The sequence below is a fragment of the Hemicordylus capensis genome, chromosome 2, assembly GCF_027244095.1.
Source record: "Hemicordylus capensis ecotype Gifberg chromosome 2, rHemCap1.1.pri, whole genome shotgun sequence".
Classification (NCBI taxonomy): domain Eukaryota; kingdom Metazoa; phylum Chordata; class Lepidosauria; order Squamata; family Cordylidae; genus Hemicordylus; species Hemicordylus capensis.
Window position 1 is genome coordinate 64,763,933 of NC_069658.1, and position 21,122 is coordinate 64,785,054.

The following is a 21,122-nucleotide window of genomic DNA, read 5'->3' on the forward strand; positions in this document are numbered from 1 at the left end:
GAGAGAGAGAGAGAGAGTAAAGCCATTTGGAAACCCCACTGTTACCGAAGTTTTGTTGAAAAATGTATTGAAATTTCTGAATTCCATGTTTGTTATAGTAATATTGGCTGACATCCAGACTAATGTTGTACATGTTGAAAAACATTTTTTGTTTGCAATGGAAGGGGGTGATTTTCAGTGGTCTCTCCTACCCTTTGTGGCTCACTATGCCTCCTGAAAATATGTCCCTGAGGATTACAAGACTTTGAGGGACATATTTTCAGGAAGCACAATGAGTTGCAGAGGGAGGAGGGAATCACTGAAACTGTCCCTCTCCTATTGTGCCAAAATGTTTTTCAGCATATGCAACATTAATCTGTACATTAGCCATTGTAACCTGCTTTGGATGAAATGCACTACAGGTTGAAAACAAAGGTGTAGTTTGCAAAAATGTTTGTGTTTTAGAGCAGACTATGTGGCTTTCCTCAAAAGTTATATCATGAGTGCTTCAGTAAGAAAATCAGTAATTTCTGTTCCTGAAAGATACTTTGCCCATCATCAAATTGTCCCATGATGGGCACTTTCAGGGGAATACAGAGTGATCTCTAGGGCTCAGTCTCTGTTCATGCAGCAACAGAGTGAGGTCACACAAGCCTGCCGACATACTGCATAAACTAAGTGTGTACTCTTCAGTATTCCCCTTCCCCAGCACAGCATCTTTCCAGTGGCTGTTGCTGGTGTCAGTCTTATGTTTCTTTTTTTAGATTGCAAGCCCTTTGGAGACACTGAACCATTTTATTTATTGGGAACTTTTGTTGGAAAGCAGTATAAAAATATTTGTAGTAGTAAAATCCTCAGCAACATGCAAAGGTTGCATAGTTTACAAGCAGGGGTTCCTTGGCAAACAGCCTGATAAGGACAAGACTCCTTGGAACTAGAAAACTGGAGCTAGAAACCACAAGCAGCCTCCAGACCTTTAATGGAATGGTGCTCCATTAATGGAATGGTGCTCCATTCCAGTGGAAGGAAAGTTAAATTCGCACAAGAGTCCTTGTGTCAGTGGAGTTCTCCTTCGATTCACAGAAGGAGCTTTTGTTGACAGAATAGTACTGCTCTCCTAAAGATCTAGATGCTACCCCTGTGTCATAGGATGTTCAGACAAAGCCTTACTGTTATAAGTGCTGGCTGCGTCTCATATACAGTATACAGAATTTACCAAGAGATATGACTAATTTGACTTTACTGGGGTGGGGAGTTCATTTTTCTTTCTATAGATGTCCATCCCATTTATGAAAGCAAAGCAAGTTTCTAGGGAAAGTTACTTTATTACATTCATATTTCACTTCTTCCAGAGAGTTCAGTGATCTGTAGTTCCCAAGCATCAACACAGTTTCCAGACTCAACCTGCTCCACTTCAGCAGAGGAATTGCATTTTTTGTTATCAGAGGGTTCTGATAACGGAATGTTGGAAATAAAGCAACCCATTAAGTTTACCCAGCATAATTGTGGTGTTCACACCAATTCCAGTTGACGTGATGAATTGTCCTTTGATGGCATTTTGCTGTTCAAACATTAGGATATGGGAACTGGGAAAACAGGGTTATTAGGCTGTTAATACACACAATTAAGAGCACTCAGTACCCATTATGATTTACTTCACCATGCTAAAAAATGGAACACCATCGTTATAGTTACTTTGGAGATAAAGGTGATCCTCATTATCCACAGCCCTGGCACCTGCAGTTTCACATGAAACTGCGGTCGGGCCATGTACACCCGTCCTCGTTATCTAAAAAAGCTGAAAATCACCTATCCATGGTTCCTAGGTGGTTGGAAATGACCTCCAAGGTCATTTCTGGTCACCATTTTGCTGAACTGAGCCATTTTGTGGCTCTCTTTAAAAAAAAATTCCTTATGATTTTTCACAGAAAATCAGTGGAATTGGGGGTTTGTGGGGCGGGGGCATTGCTGGGCAGCTGGACACATGAAAAACATGGTATGTTGCTTTGTTGCTCTTATTTCTGCCTTTTAAAAATCCCTTTTCTGACCTCTAGGAACCTAAACCCCCTCCAGTTCCCATTCATTCATGGTCTCGTTATCTGCTATTTTGTTATGAGTGTTTGAAAGCTAGAATGGAAGCCCTGCAGATAATGAGAGCCACCTGTAGTTCAACAAGAAGTTCTTTCATGTACACCACACTGAAATATTGCTGCACAGCTTCCATTCATTTCAGAAGGTTTGGCTCCCACAGAAAAGCATCCTGGTGGATCATGGCCCTTTGCTTGCATTGAATACTTTGAGTAGCCCATATCAAGCTATCAGTTAGTGCTTTCCCACAAAAATGGGAGGGAAGTTTGCCTTGATGTGAAAGAGACTGTTTTGTTCAATCTTGCCCTAAAAATTCTAATAGAACAATACCAGGCAGGTTTCTTTCTTAGGTTTTCATGGCATTATTGGCACAATTCAAGTCAGCAACTTGAAAGTTAGCCTAGCACTTTACTAGGTTGAGATTAATACATGAACCAAATGAATTTCAGCTGTCACTTAAGGGCTTCTTGGTGTTCCTCAGAAATCCTAGATTTTCCTCAGAAATAAATTCAGAAACAATGTGAGAATTAACATCCTGATCCTAGTAATCCATACATTGTGTATTTGTTTGTGATACTTGAGTAGTAGTCCGACTCTACCAGGATGAGTTTGGGCATTGTGCTGGTAAATTTGTTGACATGTTTAATTTCAAACACTGATTTGCTTTTAGCATGTGCTTTTGTATTGGGTTATTGTGATTATTGGCACAGTCAGTTCTAGATGCTGATCGAAGTTTTTAGTTTCTTGATCTCATTTGATGTGGAAACAAACAAACAAAAGAACAAGATGAGCAAACCAAATGCGTGAACCTTGGAGCATAATTAAAATGGCAATTTGTTTCGCTTTGAAGAAGGGAAAGAAAAAACCCAGCCTTGGTATATAGCTTCCTATGCTAGGTAATTAGGTGGAGGTTTACCTAGCTTTACCTAACTCAGTAAATAATTTCTAGCTAATTTTCTTTTAAAGAAGAAAAAATATCTCTATATAGTTCTTGCTACAGATAGGTTTATGTTCTATTTGTCTGAAGTCAAGTGACTTTTTCTTCCAGAAGAAAGTGTCCATCTTAACTGTTTTTCAAGAATAACTAATCGCTATCTGGTTTCATATCACTGCTTTTACTGCACTTATGATTGAAAGAAAATTGGTTCCTCTTTGATCTATAGTTGGAATAATGATGAAAAATATCAACTGGCAGTTTTTGCTTATTGCAGAGATGCCTCCTTATTCACATACAACTTCCATACGAATGAATTCAGTTCAGTACACAATTCTGTTGACCTTAGTTAGGTTATATAAAGACGTTGTCTTAGCTATTAAATGAACATTGCTGTTATTAAAGGAGTTATAAACCTATGCTATAACTATTTTAAAAATATTTTAAATCCTCTCTTATTGGGATTGCATTTCACATTGTATAATGATAGATTTAGGCATTTTCCAAGCAGTGAAAAAGAAAGCATCATGTGCTTTCTGTGAACATGTGTATGAGATCCGTGGACTCCACATGTACCTGTGATTCGTGCTTCTCAACTTGAGAAAATTTGAGATTTCCTGCTTTGTACATTACACTGTTACTTCATTTTGAACTCAATTATCAAGACTTTGCATCCGGCAGCTCAGTCTCACCTGCCCATGTAATGGCCATAGAGGCTCTAGGTTGCCCTAGCGATAATCCCTTAGGGCTAGGCTTAGATGATCGTCATTTGAAGAGATGGTGGCATGATCGCAGTACAGCTGACTCAGCGCTAAACCCAGGATTTCTTTTTTTTCTTTGTAAAACCGCAGCTCTTGTCCAGCTTTCCTAGTTTCTTCCAGCTCTCTAAGTGCCACTTGTAGCTCTTGTGAAATAATACCTGGAGTTTCTTGCTCCTTCATAAGCCAGTCCAGTGCCATGTGACTTCTCATCCTTTCATCTAAACTGTATTGGGAATAGTAGGAAATCACTTCCTATTGCCCAAAGAAATTAAGCGTTAGTAACAAAGAACCAATAAGAATAACAAATAGTAAGACATAACAATATTTCAATATATTGAGATACTGTATATTATAACACTATTTCAAAACATTTGGTTTTTGAATGTTTGCCAGTTCACCTGGACAACTGAGTACCAATGTAAGCCACATATTCAACAATAAAGGATGCAAAGGAAACCTATCATAAACTGGAACTGACTGTAATTTAATGTAGCTGAATCATTTTGAGTTGCTCAAGAGCCCTGTGCAGCTTGCCCGTTCCCTCTCAGAAATGAGCTTAAACCACTCTCTTGGATCATGAAATGAGGAGACCTAGATCTTGAAAACCATAATAGATTGGGCTTCCTTATCTTGCAGTTCCTCCTATTACCATCACATGTGCTAATCTTTGAAACCATCCAGTCTAGATCATCATAATCTTCCTCTTCCTCAACTGAGCTCAGCTGGGCTCTTGTGAAGTGTGCCATGAGATGGTCTTGTGAGCTACACAATACCAATCACTGGGCAGAATCCAGACTATGTCCTCTGTTAAAACATAACTCCTTCTGTGAGCGGAAGAAGTGTTCTGCTTGTGCAAGGACCTTTTCTGAGAGCATAATGCTGCTCCTGTTCACAGGAGTTACACTGGTGGAGTGCTTAATCTGGATGCTGCCCACGGTGTCAGAGGAAATTGGCAACTAGTCATTATTCAGACAGAGTTAATAGAAAAGTGCTAACATCTTTCATGTTATACATTCTACATAATGTGTAATACATTATGTATAATACATTCTACATATACATCTTTCATGTTATACATTCTACATAATCTGCAACCTTAATTTGTGCACATGCTTTACTATGGGGATGTCGTAGACACACTGGGATTCCTAGAGTGTCTAAAATTAAGATATTTCTTAGTTTAACATCAGATACCACAATGTATGTATGTATTTGTTTATTTCAGCCCAAGGCCAGCATAGATACCACAATGAGATTTGTAAACCCCATTTATTTCAGAGGGAGAGAGTTAAGCTCACGTTTAACTAACGCTGATCATTGGGAATTTAAAATGCTTAACTTTTGTAAAAATGTGCCTATAGAAAGTGCAGCACATACTGTGCATTTAATGATCTGGTGAGTATCGCTTGTGTATTTTATGTGTGACTATTAGGCGCTGATGCTGTTTGTGTTGGGTTTTATGAGAATACGTACTTGCCGAGAGCACTTTGTTTCACGTAGGGCTTTGAGGCTTCCATTCCAGTGGAGCAGCTGAAAGACTATCATCAGTTCCTACAAAACAAAAACCAAACCATCAGTTTCATCTGAGTAAACGACCCTAAAGCAGAATCTATTTTTCACGATTAGGAAAATAGTGGGGATTTTGTAGGTAAGCAATGGGTTGGATATTTCCAAAGGTAAGTCGTGGGCTGGAATCCAGTGGGCTGGATTCATGCAGAAGGTATCATGGAAGGGCCATTTTACACCTCGGGCTAGAACTCTGAGTGAGAAAGTTGAATTAAATCCATAGATTATGTTCTACATGCACAAGACCTTGTACAACCACTTGTACAACAGTCTTTTACAGCTACGCTTCAAACATATGAAAACTTCCTGTTCTATGTCTGGAAAACCACTTACCTTTAGGGTTCATGCTGTTAATTTTTAAAACGGAGCACATCCCAAAGCACATAGGAAGAGGAAATTATTTTCAAATCTCTTTCTATCATCTGCAAGGGTGTTTTATGGACTACGATATTTGTACCAGTTAGAGGTTTGCAAAGTGCAACAGAATGAGGCAGCAGTTTGAAACTGCGAGCGCAGTGGTTCTCGGGCGGTTTTCTGTGTATCGTGACAGGGTTTGGGCCTTCCATATTGACCATCACGCTAGTGGATTTTCCAGGCAGGGGATGTCCATATTCCATTTGCATTGCATTCACTGGCCCCTCCTCCTCCTCCTCCATTTTTGGCCAATGGGGTCACAGATGCGACAAACTGTTTTTGTTTGTTTTTAATGATTTATTGATGTTCTTGTGCAAATCCACCAGCAGACTAGCCCGGCTAGTCGAGAGTGGCTGCCTGATTGGAGACAATATGAGGGAGCACAGAGGGAGGGAGGAGCCCAGGCTTCAGCAGCCTCCCCTTGCGCATGCGCAGACAAACAAGTCGTTTCACCCCGGCGCCAGAACCAGCAGATTATCTCAGTCCGGCACTCAGGGAGGCAGCCAAGCCTTGCCCTGACAGCCACACACACACACCCCTTTCCCACCCACCCACCAACTCAGGCAGGTGGGCAAGTGGGCAAGCATTCAAGTAAGCAGTGCGATGAGGCAGAGGGGCACACAGTGGGGTGACGCAGCCACCCCCCCTGGCTGGCCAGTAGAGCCTCCTCTGTGCCTCGCTGGCGACACGCTTTTGGTGGGGAAAGGGGGGAAGGGAGCCTCTCACCCTCCCCACCATAAGCAACACCATAAGCAATTAAGCCTTGTAGAACTCCTGCATCCTCTGGAGGATGACAGAGCTCTTTCTGATGCATTCAGTGGCTTGAGCTTCCATTTAGCTCTTTTCTGCTTAACTTTGGTGATTAGGTTCATGAATGATGCCTCCATGCCGCCTCCCCCACCCCCAGTCAAATAAAAATTATTTCATGAATGAAAATAACCATCCACAACACTCCATGCTGCAACGCATAAAATATGGGGCAAGCCTCCCTGCAATGGAAAAATACAGCTACTTCCCTGCAGCGCAATGTTGTAGGGGGGAAAGCATTAATAAAATTTGAAGCAAGGCATGGGAAATATGAGTGGCACCCTGCTGACAACGCAGCGACACCAATGCGGAAACACGGGCAATATGGAAGGGCACTTAGCGGAAGCGTTGCGGTCACGTCACACCACGTAATCTGGAAAACGCCAAGGTGCTTGCTTGGTTAAGGCTGCAATCCTATGGACACTTACCTAGGTTAGGGTGTTCTTGTGCAAATTGCATTGCACTGAATGCAATGGGATTTGCTTCTGAGAAAACATGCATAGATTTCATTGCAAGACTTAGGGCTAAACTGCATGTGATGTTAAACCCATTATTAAAGTTGGGTATAATCCTGAAATTTATCAGAAGGAGTCCTTTTATTTTAAAAATTGGCCACAGACTCCCCAGTCTAACTCAGGAGTATGATGTGTGGCACGGAGAGGGTTAATACTTTCATATTGTGAATGTTCATTCAGAAAATCTTCTCCCTGACAAAGTGGCAAATCTCCTTTCCTGGCAAAGTGGCAATTTGTCACTGAAGTGGAAATTTTCAGCAAATTGTCACTTTTGGAAAAAATTCAGGGGAGCAATTGGGTTGGGGGTATAAATGGTGCAAAAGGAAAGTGCTAATCCCCTTCTCCTCATGTGTCACCCTCCCAAGTCCATTCAGGGGCCCCGTGGCTAATTTCTAAAGATAAAAGGACAATTTCTGGTCAATTTCCACATTAAGCTCATCTTGCAAAGAAGGGTTTAATGGCATATGTAGTTTGGCCCTTACATAGGCCATTCCAATTAGATTATCACTGACTGTTTCCTATCATTGACTGAAATATTATCCATTTTAAAATATATACTTTACTGATCACAAAATTATATAGGTCCTGACATAAAAATAAAAATAAAAATCTTCTTTATAGTTTCCTATAGGTAGTGAAGCAATTTGTCATCTTGAGGTAGTAAAGCAAAAGAATGAAGCAATTTGGAAAAGCTCATCCCAACACAAAAAATTAGATAGCTCTTGCTTTCATAGCAATTGGGAAACGATGATGCTTGTATGACAGTCACGGTTTGTCTGAAATGGGTCTCAGATAAATTGGAATGGATTGTGTTCCACTTTGTGAGCATTCTGAGTTGCAAACATTCTGCCATTTATTCCAGAAATAAATGGGTATGCTCAGCTTGGATATTCCACTCTTATACCAATAGGCAAACCTTCTTGGTCTGCCTTTCATCAGACAGAAGAAAAACAACAATCAAAAGCAAAGTTGGTATAGTTATACTTCTAAAGGGCAGGTTTTAAAATACGACTTGGATAGTTTTTTTGGAACATCAAGACACGTCAGCTTGGACTGTTTAGTTAGTTTTCCAGTACACATTAAAATAGCTAGAGGGATGAATAAAAGGCAACTTCTCGCCAACTGGAATGTAATCTGGAAAATGCTGTAAAAGGGGGGAAATGATTAAATAATCTTTAACAAACTAAAGAAAAGGAATGTGTGCATACACAATCAGAACTGTTATTCTTGAAAGTTTGTTTTTCAATACTGAATAATGGAATAATTTAAGATGCTGCTTTCTGTCTTTATAAATGTATTTGTATAAAACAAATGTTCATGTGTGCCTGATGCCTGAATTTTCTTTGGCCAACTTGCTGGTTATGTTTGAGTTTGAAATGAATCACAAAGCTACTCTAACATTCAGTTTTAATGTGGTAAAATGGTCCTAGTCTGGGGCATCTGTCCAATTCAAAAAACATAAATGAGACCATACCTTTTTAGTTAAACAATTAATTCGTTAAAATATTTGCCAGTCTTTATGTAGGGACACTGAATAAACTACAGGCTGGTACCTGAAACTCCAGCATTGTTTTCCCCATGTTTGATTCCAGCATATAATGATAGGCTCCAATACTTGTGCTTGGGTCGTCCGCATCATTTAATGTACCCTTTGATGCAAAGAGAGAGAGGAAGATTTTTAAATTATAGGAACATGTTTCTAGGTAGAACATTAAAATCATATTCACATCCTCATACACAATGTTGTGCTACAGGATCAGTGGCTGGATCCAGGCTAATGAATTATTATTATTAATTATTATTATTATTATTATTTTGCATTTATATCCCGTTCTTCCTCCAAGGAGCCCAGAGCGGTGTACTACATACTTAAGTTTCTCCTCACAACAACCCTGTGAAGTAGGTTAGGGCTGAGAGAGAAGTGACTGGCCCAGAGTCACCCAGCTAGTATTATGGCTGAATGGGGATTTGGACTCGGGTCTCCCCCGGTCCTAGTCCAGCACTCTAACCACTACACCACGCTGGCTCCTAGAATTACTGGTGCTATAGGAAATGCACTGGTTCTTCTGATGAGTTTGCTTCCTCAGCTCTATTGCCCATGCAGAGCAGGGGCAAATTTTGACAACTTCCCCTTTCCCCTGAAAACAGTTTGTGCCACCAAAAAAATGTGTCTCTGAAGGGTACACAACACTCGGTGGCTTACAAACCATGCAGCACCTTGCTGATAGAAAAGCAGGATGTCTGTGCTGGCTGCATGTGAGTTCAATCAGAACCCCCCTCCCCCATGCCTCCTAAGAATTGTATTGCTACTGTAGCATAGGAACATAGGAAGCTGCCATATACTGAGTCAGATCATTGGTCCATCTAGCTCAGTGTCATCTGCACAGACTGGCAGCGGCTCCTCCAAGGTTTTAGACAGGAATCTCCCTCAGCCTTATCTGGAGATGCCAGGGAGGGAACTTGGAACTTGCTGCATGTAGATGCTCTTCCCAGCGGGGCTCCATCCCATAAGGGAACATCTTACAGTGGTCACAGGTAGTCTCCCATTCAAATGCAAATCAGGGTGGACCCTGACAATTCATGCTTGCTGCCACAAGACCAGCTCTCACTTATCCCATTGGGAATAGTGGTGGTGGCAGCGCGGCAGAGCAATTACACACACCATAGTGTGCCCGCAATGGCCCCCGCCACATCTCATAGCAAGGATGGCCTCTCAGCTGGGGCAGAAGCCCTGTGTATGTGTCCTTCCATGGGCAGTATGCTGAGCTGTATGTTAGCAAGGGGCACATTTTTAGGTAGTACAGGGTGCTTCTGGGTGGAGTCATTGAAATTTGCTCTCCCCACACACACAAGCACCAGTGCAGCATTGGTTTGGAACTCTTCAGATACACTGGTGCTTCTCCCATTGCACCAATGCTTCATTAGTCTGGGTGTCAGTCAGCCAGTGGTAAAATCCTAATCATTATCATTTGGAACTCCCAATTTTCATCATTTGTCTCAGAATTTGTACACAATTTTCCATGAAAACCATTTTGCTTTGGTTTTTGGCTAGGGAGCAGGGTATACAACTTAAAAATAAATACAGTAACAGTAAATTTAACTTCTAGCTGCATCTTCCTAACTAGGGATGTGCAGAACGTTTTGCCAGAAAAATGTTTCCATTTGAAATGGGCCGTGTTTTGAGCTCGAAACAAAACACTGGACCTGTTTCGAGCTCGGAGCAGAACAATCCCATATCAGTTGAAACATTTTGCCTATCCGAGTGCCATTTTGGATGCCTGTTTCCCCCTTGCTGATTGGTTTTCTGGCACTGGCTTCTGATTGGCTTGCTTCTTGGTTGGCATGTTATCATACAAATCGAGTGTTGTTATGGGCAACTGTGTCCCCATTGGCTGGGGGGGAGGGGGGAGCCCCAAAGGAGGGAGCTTCAAAATGTATTTAAGGAGCCTGGGAGGCAGGGAGAGCCCTTTAGTGTGTCTCTCTTGAAGAGGATACATCAGAGGAAGGATCAGAAAAAGACTGCAGCAGAGGAGAATGCAAACTGATGGTGGTGGCCTGGCCTGCCTGGCCCAGTAGAAAAAGAGACTCCTATCTCCACTAACTTATCCGTTTGCCCGCCCCCCCCAAGTCCCCCCCATTTTTTGCAGTGCTAACTAGAGATGAGCAAACCGGTTCAAATTCAAAACGGTTTGAATTCGAACTGGTTCCGTTCAATGGTTCGAATTTGAACCGAACCAGCCATCAGGTTCGAGCTGCAGGTTCGAATTTGAAACAAACTGGGGGTGGTTCATTTTGAACTGGTTTGAACCAGTTTGAACCTCTAAAAGTGGGTGGGGTGGTAGCTGGCAACCATGGGTACCTACCACCCAAACCCTTAAGCAATCGGTCACTCGTAAAATATTTTATGAATTTTTGAAATTTATTTTTATTTTTTCCTCATAGGGTATAATGGGACTTGAACTAGTCAATTATTCCCTATTGTGTAGCACCCATGGGTGCCAACAACCATTCAAACCCTGAAGCAATCAAACACTCCTATGATTTTTTTATGAATATTTGAAATAGTTTTAATTATTTTTCTCAAAGGGTATAATGGGATCCGAACCAGCCTATTATCCCCTATTGTGGAGCACCTGGAGGCACAAAACTAGGGTGGGTGGTAGGCATCCCAATAAAACCCCAAGGCAATCATACACTCCGATTACTGGAGAACTTTAAAGTATTTTTGAATTCCTCATAGGGAATAATGAGGATTGCAGCAAATGTATAGCTACACATCGGGGGTGGGGGAGGGTGGCCTAGAGCAGAGTGTGGTGGGTGGTAGTTCCCAAGGGGGGCAAGGAAACTATCAGAATTATTTGAAAGGAATTGGGCAAAGGGCTGATTTTTAAGTGATTTTTGAAGTTCAAAAACAATAGGGGATAATGGGCTGGTTCAGGTCCCATTATACTCTATGAGAAAAATAATTAAAAATAATTAAATAATTATTAAAATAAAAATAATTAAAAATTATTAAAATAAAAATAATTAAAAATATTTCAAATATTCATAAAAATCGTAGGAGTGTTCGATTGCTTCAGGGTTTGGATGGATGTTGGCACCCATGGGTGCTACACAATAGGGAATAATTGGCTGGTTCGAGTCCCATTATACCCTATGAGGGAAAAAAATCAAAATATTCATAAAAAATCATATGAGTGTCCGATTGCTTTGGGGTTTGGGTGGTAGGTACCCATGGGTACCAGTTACCACCCCACCCACTTTGGGAGATTTGAACCAGTTTGAAATGGTTCAAATTCGAACTGAACCAGGGGATTGAGCAAAACCAAAACCGAACCTCCCCCTCCTGGTTCGAACCCTTTTCGAATTCGAACCGAACCAGGCAAACTGGTTTTGTGCACATCCCTAGTGCTAACCAATTGCTCCCCCCGTTTTAAATTGTACTAGCAGCCCCTGTGGGTTGAACTGGGTGCTCTTGTGGGTTTCTTCTTTTTCTGTGGATTTCTTCTTTTTGTTGTAGCCAACCCCCAGTGGCTTTAATAATGGGTGCTGTGCTGACTGTTGTTGTTGTTATCATTTGCAGTCCCAAGCTGTACCTTTGCTTCTGCTGTGCCTGGACTGGATTTCATTTTTTAGTTGTGTAGGCTGGTGTGTTTTGTGAATTCTCTCTAGTGCCCAGCCTGTCCAGCTCTTTCTCTGTTTCCTAGGTGTTGTTTTATTTGTGTTCTCCCTGCCCCCAGCTGTTTCTTTTTTTTAATTTTTGGGGTGGATGAGTGCCTGCCTGGCACCCACCTGCCCAACCCCCAGCTGTTGAGTCCCAGTATCTGCTCGGCCCGAGTGCCTCAGAGAGCAGCACCTGGCCAAACTCCAGAAGAAGATGCTGGAACTTAAGGTAAGCCCCGCCCCCTAGCCCTGGTCAGGTTAGAGTTCTTTAAATAGGGCCTAGATTGGGGGAGGTATTAGGTACTAGGAAGAACAGGAATGGTGGGTGAGGAGAAGCCACAGTAATCCCTTTTCCCTCCCCTCCCTTTAGAATTCCCCCATTGTTGCTCACTCCCCTCCAACCCTCCCTTCCACAAAGCCTGCTTCTGTATTTGGAGGGATTTGATTTTTCTAGCTTCTGTGTCTGAACTACAGTGCTATAGATAGCACTGTGTGTGGCACACAAATCATAATTATACCACCTCTGACCCCACACTCCCTTTTTAAATACCCACCTTAAAGGTGCTTCTCCCACTCATCAGTGAGGGCTTGAATTTTTGTTTAACCTCAGGACACCCAGGAGGGTACAAGGCAGAGGCAAGAGCAGAGTGGCAGGCAGAGGAAGGGGTGATGCTGGTCAAGGAGCTTGCTCCGCGAGTCATCAGCACTGCTTTGCCTGTGCACAGGCTCACCTATGGGGAGGAGGATGGTCCTGGAGCACAGGATTGGGGTGGGAGGTCTTTCCCTGTCAGGAAAGAAGCTGTTTCTGTGGCAGCAGAGAATATTGGGGCTGTTAGCCCGGCCAGATCAGTCTCACCATCCTCTCCAATCCTCTTTGTCAGTGTGACCCCCAGGTCTGAGACTGAGGAGCAGGAGGAACTCATTCTACTTCCTGGACCTTCTCAACCCTGGACTGAGGGCAGTGGTGGTGCCCACAGAAGAAATCAGCAGCTGCAGTAACACCACCACTGAAATGGGGCCAGATTGGCTCGGATGGCAGCATAGTGTGGGACCACTATGAGCTCTGCTCTGGTGACTCAACCCATGCTGTCTGCACCCACTGCCAGGCACAGGCCAGCAGAGAGGAGGACCCTAAGCATTTTGGGATGTCAGGATGCTGAAGCTCCTGCAACAACATCACTCTGGGACTCCTGCTCCTGCTGGCGGCAATAGGCCTGGTGTGCCATCAATTAGCAGTGAGGCAACTGTTCCTGCTCCTAAGCAGGGGAATTTGCCTGTGCAGTGGGGGCAGTCAGTGGGAAAGTGATCTCATTATCCAAAGCCTCGTCTCATCACCCGGGCCATTGTCAAGATGATCAGCTTGGATGACCAGCCATTCCAGGTGGTGGAGAATGCTGGCTTCTGCGGGCTGCTTATACTGTTTGCCCCCCAACTATAAGATTCCCTTATGGACCAGCTTCAACAGGTGTGTGGTGCTCTCCATGCAGGGAGGTTATGTTGGGGCTGCTGGACACAGCACTGCACTGCTGATCTGTGGACCAGCGGCAGTGGGCTGCATGGTTCTTTCTTGTCTCTCATGACACGCTGGTGGGGGCAGGAGAGTGAGAGGACGTCTGCTACTGGTGGTGTGGCCAGCCCCTCCCATGCAGCAAAGCACAGGTGGGCTCTTCTGCATGTGGAGGTGCTGGGGAGCTGTTGGTGGCCATGGATCACCAGTTGGAGGGATGGCTGACCTTGCAGCCAAACCTTCACTGAGGGTTCATGATAACCGACAATGGTATTAACATAGTGAAGTCAACCAAGCAGTTTCATTTTATGGCTATCCATTGTGTGGCACACACTTTGAACCTGGTTGTGTGGTTTGCGCTTGGTCTTTCTGGTGTTGCAGCTAGGTGAGGCATCCCCGTTGAAAGCGCTGAGCACCAGTCTGCTGCCGCCATGGCTGTTCTTATGGACAGGTGCCACAGGATCACAGCCTCCACCGGAGTGAAAAAGGTAGGCAGATGAGCTGGGCCTTCCTGAACACCTGATTCCTTAGGCTGTTCCAACCCTGAACAGATACCCATTGGGAACAATGGGGTGTTCGTGTTTCCCTGTTGTTCCATATGGCCGAAAGACTCAGCCGTTTCTAGTTTGTGCCATCAAAACAACCAATCAGACCAGTTGTTTTGACAGAACGTTTCAGTCATTTGCATTTCATTTCAAGCTTGAAACAGAACACAAAATCAATTTGTGCACATCCCTATTGCTAATATAAAATGTGATTTTTTTGAAATGTTCACATCTTCCTTTGGTAATGCTGAAAGAAGATTTTCAGTAACTGTGTTATAAATAAGTAACCAGTGTGGTCTTGGCTGGTACATACCAGCTGTGGTAGGTCTGGTTTAATTTGTACTGGAGAGGAGCAGCTTGCAACAAAAGTTCCATCACATGAAGCACTCTGCCTGGAGTCCCAATTTTCCTAGGCCAATTCAGGGCCAAACCACACATTATGTTAAAGGCATTCTGCTTGTTGTTGTTCCCATCTTGGGTGAGGACTGGGGCATTGTTAGGTACTTAGAAGATCCAGGGCCCGGGCTCACAGCCCCCCTTTTGATAATTAAACTCAATCATGCCCCCACTTAAATAATTACATCTGACATCTCCCCAAAGAGAAACTGTAGGAGACAAGTGATGCATTGGGGGCTAGAGTGTTTGTTTTGTTCCCAGCACAGTATGTTTTAGGGAGGAGACAGAGACAAGAAGCAATTGCTGCTGCTGCAATGACCACCTGTCCCCCAATCGAGAATGAGGGGGCTGATGAGTGTCATGCCCTTGTCCTCGAATAGCGAGGACAAACAGGAGGCTGGCAGCCTTCCAGCAGCTGCAGAAGTACCTGGAGAAGAGAGCTTGGCTGTCAGGCCACAAGAATTGTCTGAGACAGGTCTGGACAAAGCTGCACAGGAGAAGAGGGGTGAAGAGCCAAACCCGGAGCCGGAAAGTGTACAAACAATAACCCCCCAACAGTGGAGATGGGAGCATCACCAGCAGCAGCTGGAAACACTCAGACAGCATAAATGGTTGCTTAATAGGGAAGATAAATGCTGAACTGTTGGCAGCTGATGGGAGGAGGAACCCAATTAGTCTAGCACCATAAATCAAAGCCAGCAGGCTGTGAACAGATTGCTGGAAACAACATGTCATTCCTGGAGTGTGCTTCAGCCCAAGCCTTTGACTCTGAGGGATTCCAGTTTCGTGTTGGCTTAGGAATTTCTGGCTGTTCCTGCTCAACCCTTGTTCCCTGCTCATGACCAGACTGCTGTGCCCAGTTCACTATCCTTCCATGGAGGAGGCCTTGCACCTTGTTGGGCTCTGGACCCGTGGAAATCTGGTGAGTGGCCCAGGTTGTGTGGGAGGCAGTTTGAACCTGATACTTCTAGTAAAGTGTTCTCTTGTGTTTTCTTTGCAGACTGGGGAGGACTCTGAAGAGCTGCCTGCGACCCTGCCCGAGACCTCAATGAAGACATCGGACAGACGGACTGGAGAGGGCTCCGGGGAACTTCCAGCAGCCCTGACAGGGACCTTGACTTGGACGCTGGATGGACAGGCTCCTGACTATGAGATTCAGGGCTCTGAGCCATACACTGGGGATCTGATACCTTTCGGGGAGTGGCATCAAAGACTGCCAGGCAAGGAGGAGGCTTTAATAGTCATGATTCAAATTGTTTACACACACACACACACACACACACACACACACACACACACGGCCCAATACTCACAAATTGGGATTTGAATTGGGATCCCTGTGGCTGCTATTTGCCTCTAGCTGTCATTGGTTCCAGTCAGGGACCTCCCTCAGGTCTGTTAAATCCCCTCCTCACACAGTAGTCCCGATTACTTTCCTCCGCTGCTATTTAAGTTATAAACAAAAAAACAAGGCCAAACTATGTGTTTGATATAATGGCCGCATTCGCACAAAATTGGAAATGAGCTAAATGGAGCAGAGGTTGGATTTTGTGTATGTCTGAATGCATGCCACCTTGGCTCTGTTCAAAAAGCGACCTGAGGTTTCCCTCCCCAAACTCTGATTTGAACCCCTCAGTCTATAGTGAGTTTCACTGTTCTTACCTGTAGTTTGCAGCCGGCTGTGGTACATCCAAATTCTGAATTGCAGGCTGCAGTCACTGCAGCCAGAGTTGAGGGAGGAAGGTCCTCCCTCTCTCCGGCTGTGATTGGCTGCTGGGGATGTCCTTCATGTCAGAAGGAAGCCTGCATAGCCAGTCCCCCCTGCTCTCTGTAGTCTTGCAGACTGCTGTTCAGATCCAGCCCATTATATCCAAAGGTGGACAGGTAAGCGGTAGGGGTGTGCACGGAACCGCCAACTACGGTCTGGCACTGGGGTGGGGGGTAGCTTTAAGAGCAGCGGGAGGGTTTACTTACCCCTCCTGCCACTTTCCTGCTCTGGCGCTATAATTGCAAGAGTAATTGGGGTGGCAGGATACCTCCCTGCCGCCCCTTCCCCGCTGTTACTCTAAAAAAACTCCCAGTAGTCCTTTGCGCGTGCACACATTGTGCACGCGCTTCACATCTCTGTGACATGCGCGCACGCAAAGGACTACTGGGAGGTTTTTTTACAGTAACAGGTATCCTGCTGCCCCAATTACTCTTGCAATTACAGTGCCAGAGCGGGAAAGTGGCGGGAGGGGGAAGTAAACCCTCCCGCTGCTCTTAAAGCTACCCCCCTCCACCCGAACCGAACCGCCCAGGTCCGGACCGGTCTGGATGATCCGGAGGCCTTTACAATGGCCTCCGGACCGGTCCAGGCCCATCCCTAGTAAGCGGGGGGTTGGTGGGGAACCATGAGTCCGATGGTTCCATGTTATGTGTGAATGCAGCCAGTGTGATGTTTGGTCTTCGCACAGCAATCTTTTGAGACTGAGATTCAACACAAAGTTACTTTTCCACTCAATTTTCATGAAGTAAACTGATCCTGGTTTGGGACATAGCATCTATCCAACTCAGTGCTCATACTGGGCTGGGGTCAAGAGTCAAAGAGAAACCTGCACCCTCTCAACTGCCTGCTCATCTTGTGACCCAACTTGTTGAAGGGAAGCCTTAGAGTATGCACTTAGAACTTAGAGTATGTACCTTAAGATATTGGGATACAATACTGCATCTTCTCCTTGTGTGGATCAATGTAACAGCCACTTACAGGTGGAAGTCTTGGTTTCTTGCCTCCGGCTTTTACATACAGGGTTCATTTTGGGAGAGAACCTTCAGGGAAATTCTTTGGCAAGTCCTTTTATTTTAGGGAAGCTATACAGAACTGAACCCCACTCTGTACTCAAGACAGTTTCTGTCAGCAGATTTATAGCTTTTCAAATGCAGTAACATTAACACTACTGCTGAAATATTTATGCTGGCTTTTAAATATCCCTGAGGACATCTGCCCAGAACTCTGCAATTCTAAGCTTTTACCTTAGAAAATTTCCATAAAAAATGATGAATTGCATTAAATGAACCTTCTTTTCAAAATCACATCTAAATAAATCATGGTCCATTTTCCTGAACTTATGTATATTAGCATTGTTACTCAAAAGGGAATGAGACTCGTAAAGCTTGAAAAGAAAAGCCTCCTTTCATCCACAGACCAGATATAGACCAGGCCTTTCTCTGCTGCCCTGCAAAAACACCTAAATCATGACTACTACTCCCCCACCTGCTTCCCCTTCAATCTCATAACTGACCTTCAGCTGAAGAGGAACAATTTCAGCTTATGCATCTAACGGCTGCTCTTAGCCCTCTTCCCAAGCCATGTCAAAAAAAAAACCCCTTTTCCTCCTTATCAGCCGTTCCTTCTGCAGAGATGGGAGGATTTCGTTAAGCCTTCTGGAGTCTGGGACATAAGTCTCTTGAATGAGCCAGCATTTTTCTTCTTCTAAGAGTGTTCCGATATTCTTTGGTGGATTAGTCATATGTTTCTACTGATCTAGAATTTTTTGCACTACCAATGACCACAAAACATTTAATCGGAGCAATTTGTAGCAGCTATATCATGCTTGCAATAAGATTACTTATTTTTTGACCATCCCTAATACACTTGGACACATTTTTACCATGGTGATGGGAATGGTGGGGGAAATCACTCCAAGCACTCACATGGGTGATATTTGCACCCACATGGGAGATATTTCTTATTTGTAATTCGGGTGTGTGGGGGGGGGAGGCTTGCTTTTAGCTAAGCGAATGATATAACCTAGGCCCACAAGCTATATGTCATTATGCATGAGGATTAACTGTACATAAGGGTTGTGCCTGGGAATTAATTGTACACAGAAAAGTACAATTTTGGTATCTCCCAAATCTTGGTTGTGTTTACACAATAATGGCCACCCTGGTTAAAGTGATAACTGGGATCACTGAGCCCTGCAGAGCTGATTGTGAGATGTCAGAATTTTCAGGCAATCCTGGTCAAACCACTCTGGATTAATAACCCGGATCTGATCCAATCTCAAAGCTGTGAATGTTTTAGCTTTTAATAAATCAATAATATGAGTAAGATTCTGAAGATCTTTTCCAGCATAATTGCTTAAATTTCCAAGGTACTTTTTTGTTATCTTACAAATAACAAAACCTATATACAGCCTGTTCAAGTCATATCTAGGAATCTATGCATTTGTAAATGCAGCCATTTGCATGATGGAGCACAGTAGCTGATGACAATGTACAATAGTACTATGCCAACATACAAAATCTGCAGTTAACCTCAAATGCAGATGTTAGCAGTCTGATTCGGTTTCGGTATATTTAGTGACAAAAATTCTCCACCAACTCATTTCCTTGCCAGAGGCAGTAACATAGTAAAGAATAAAGCACTGAAACGGAGATATAGGGAAGTGAATTGAAGGGCTAGGATACTTTACAGCATGTTTAGCCTTAGGGCCATTACTGGCTTTCCTTCCATGTTCTAATTCACTTCAAGAATGTATGTGTTCCTTGGGGGAAATGGCAGGATGTTACAAGACTTTTCTGATCATTCATCTTAATAACATTACTCTTAATTGATACACTGAGATATGTGTGAGAGAAGGTGCAGTGTGCATATTTTCCCCCCTTATACTGTACCAGTGTCCTGTTGATGGATGAAACAACTTTTCAAGTTTCAGGCTGGAAAAGACAAACTATATCCAAGTGATAGACAATGAGCTATTTCCTGTGATATACTGAGAACAGAATAGCTAAAGCTCAGGGATACACCAGATGTGCCCCCCTCCCCCGGCCTGCTGTCTGAGTTCCAATTCTGGTAAGCTCTCTACAGATCATGACTGGAGCACCAGGCCAGGGAAATGCATTGTGTACAACATGTTTCCCCATCCCAGGGCTGCACAACATTGGCCCTCCAGCTGCCACCATCTTCCAACTTCCACCATCTCCAGCCACAATGGTCAGTCATGAGGGATGATGGGAGTTGTAGCTCAGCTCCCATCATCCCTCATGACTGACCATTGTGGCTGGAGATGGTGGAAGTTGTAGTCCAGTAACAACTGGAAGGCCAAAGTTGTGCAGCCAAGCCATATTCTGTTTTTGTACCTTGGAGCTGCCACTACCATACTTCTTATCTTGAGCTTAGATAAGGGGTGGCATAGGTCACAGCTGGGCATGCTGTGCTACATGACTACTGAAATCTGCTTTATGGGTGGGCCATTGGTGCCTGCGACACATAAAATGGTTAAAATATTTCACATGTCATTATGGTACATACAGCCCTCTAATAAAGGTTTGGAAGGGTTAGAGAGCTTGGAGAGGAGATTTCTTTATCTACCCCAGCTGCAGCAGAAGTGCACAGGAGAGCACTGCAAATTAATATTGTCTGGAGACATGGAGTTAAAATTCTTTAAAGAGGAAATCCCTCAGGGAGCTCGAGAAGGCCTACATGCCCTGCTGCTCTCTACATACAGGAAGAGGGGAGGGAGAAGAAGGAAGTTTCTCCAGGTGAGAGAATGAAACCCAAGACTAACAAAAGGGGAAGTTGAATAGTGAAAGAGTAGACAGAGTGGGGATTCCCTTGCTCACTATCTCTGCCCTTGACCCATAGTGGTCAATAGGGTTTCTGGTGCTAAGAGTCTATGCCATCAGGAGCTGCATCCCTAACAGGAAGAAGGGTTGATGCCCTTGATGCTGGAATTGATACACGCCTCTTAATGTGGAGGGCAGTTCAGGTTAACCACTTCCCAGACTATGTCTCAAAGTTGAGTCTTGACCCCACCATTAGCACAGCAGACTTCACATGTTAAAGGGTTGAGGGTCAGAAGAGACACATTAATCATGATGGCAGAAGCCCGTCAATGGAGATACTGTTATACAGAATCTTACACTAATCATTCCCATACTGTTCTGTAGTACTTTACCATAAATGCAGCTGATGACAGCACACAAAGATATGTATGGTACTTACGCTGGTTGAAGAAACCGCTTCCTGGACACTCTCCATAATGAATTCCTTTGTGATCCTGCGACAAGGCAATTCATTGAAGAGAGAATTGATCAGTGCCACTTTGGCTGCATCTCGCCTCGCTTCTGCCCTGCTCAAGCAGCACTGAAGAAGAAATAAGGGATTGTAAAAAGAAATAAGGGATTGGAAAACAAGTTTCCCTCTTCACAGGATGAGCATCTCCCATTTGGTATAACATAGGTGTTCAAACACAAGAGAAGTTCTTATTTATCAGAATCAATTGCACTGGTTGTCTCTTAAATTAAATACAGCCTCTCAGAAATCTTGTTCATTACTGGTTATTGGCAGACTAGTCTTAGAGTAATTTATTTTTCCCTAGCAGTTTCCGAACAATTCCCTTCTGCCAGCAAAAATATAATTATAGAGAGGGTAATGGACACAGCTCAGACTCTTTTTTTTTT

The 21,122-nt window shown here is 43.8% G+C and overlaps 1 protein-coding gene across 3 annotated transcripts in view; it reads right to left on the minus strand.

The window, feature by feature from the left end:
• Nucleotides 1–1,294: 1,294 nt before the first annotated feature.
• The window catches only part of LIX1 (limb and CNS expressed 1), a 69,330-nt gene continuing 49,502 nt past the window's right edge, over nt 1,295–21,122 (minus strand). For 2 of the 3 annotated variants that reach the window (XM_053293852.1, XM_053293854.1), the window contains exons 3-6: nt 20,665–20,805; nt 8,618–8,713; nt 5,236–5,313; nt 1,295–4,014 (exon numbers count right to left, since the gene is read on the minus strand). In XM_053293852.1, the coding sequence (XP_053149827.1) occupies nt 3,730–4,014; nt 5,236–5,313; nt 8,618–8,713; nt 20,665–20,805 (600 nt within the window). In that variant the 3' untranslated portion in view covers nt 1,295–3,729. The remainder of the gene's footprint in view (nt 4,015–5,235; nt 5,314–8,617; nt 8,714–20,664; nt 20,806–21,122) is intronic. The other variant, XM_053293853.1, reaches the window with a different exon arrangement.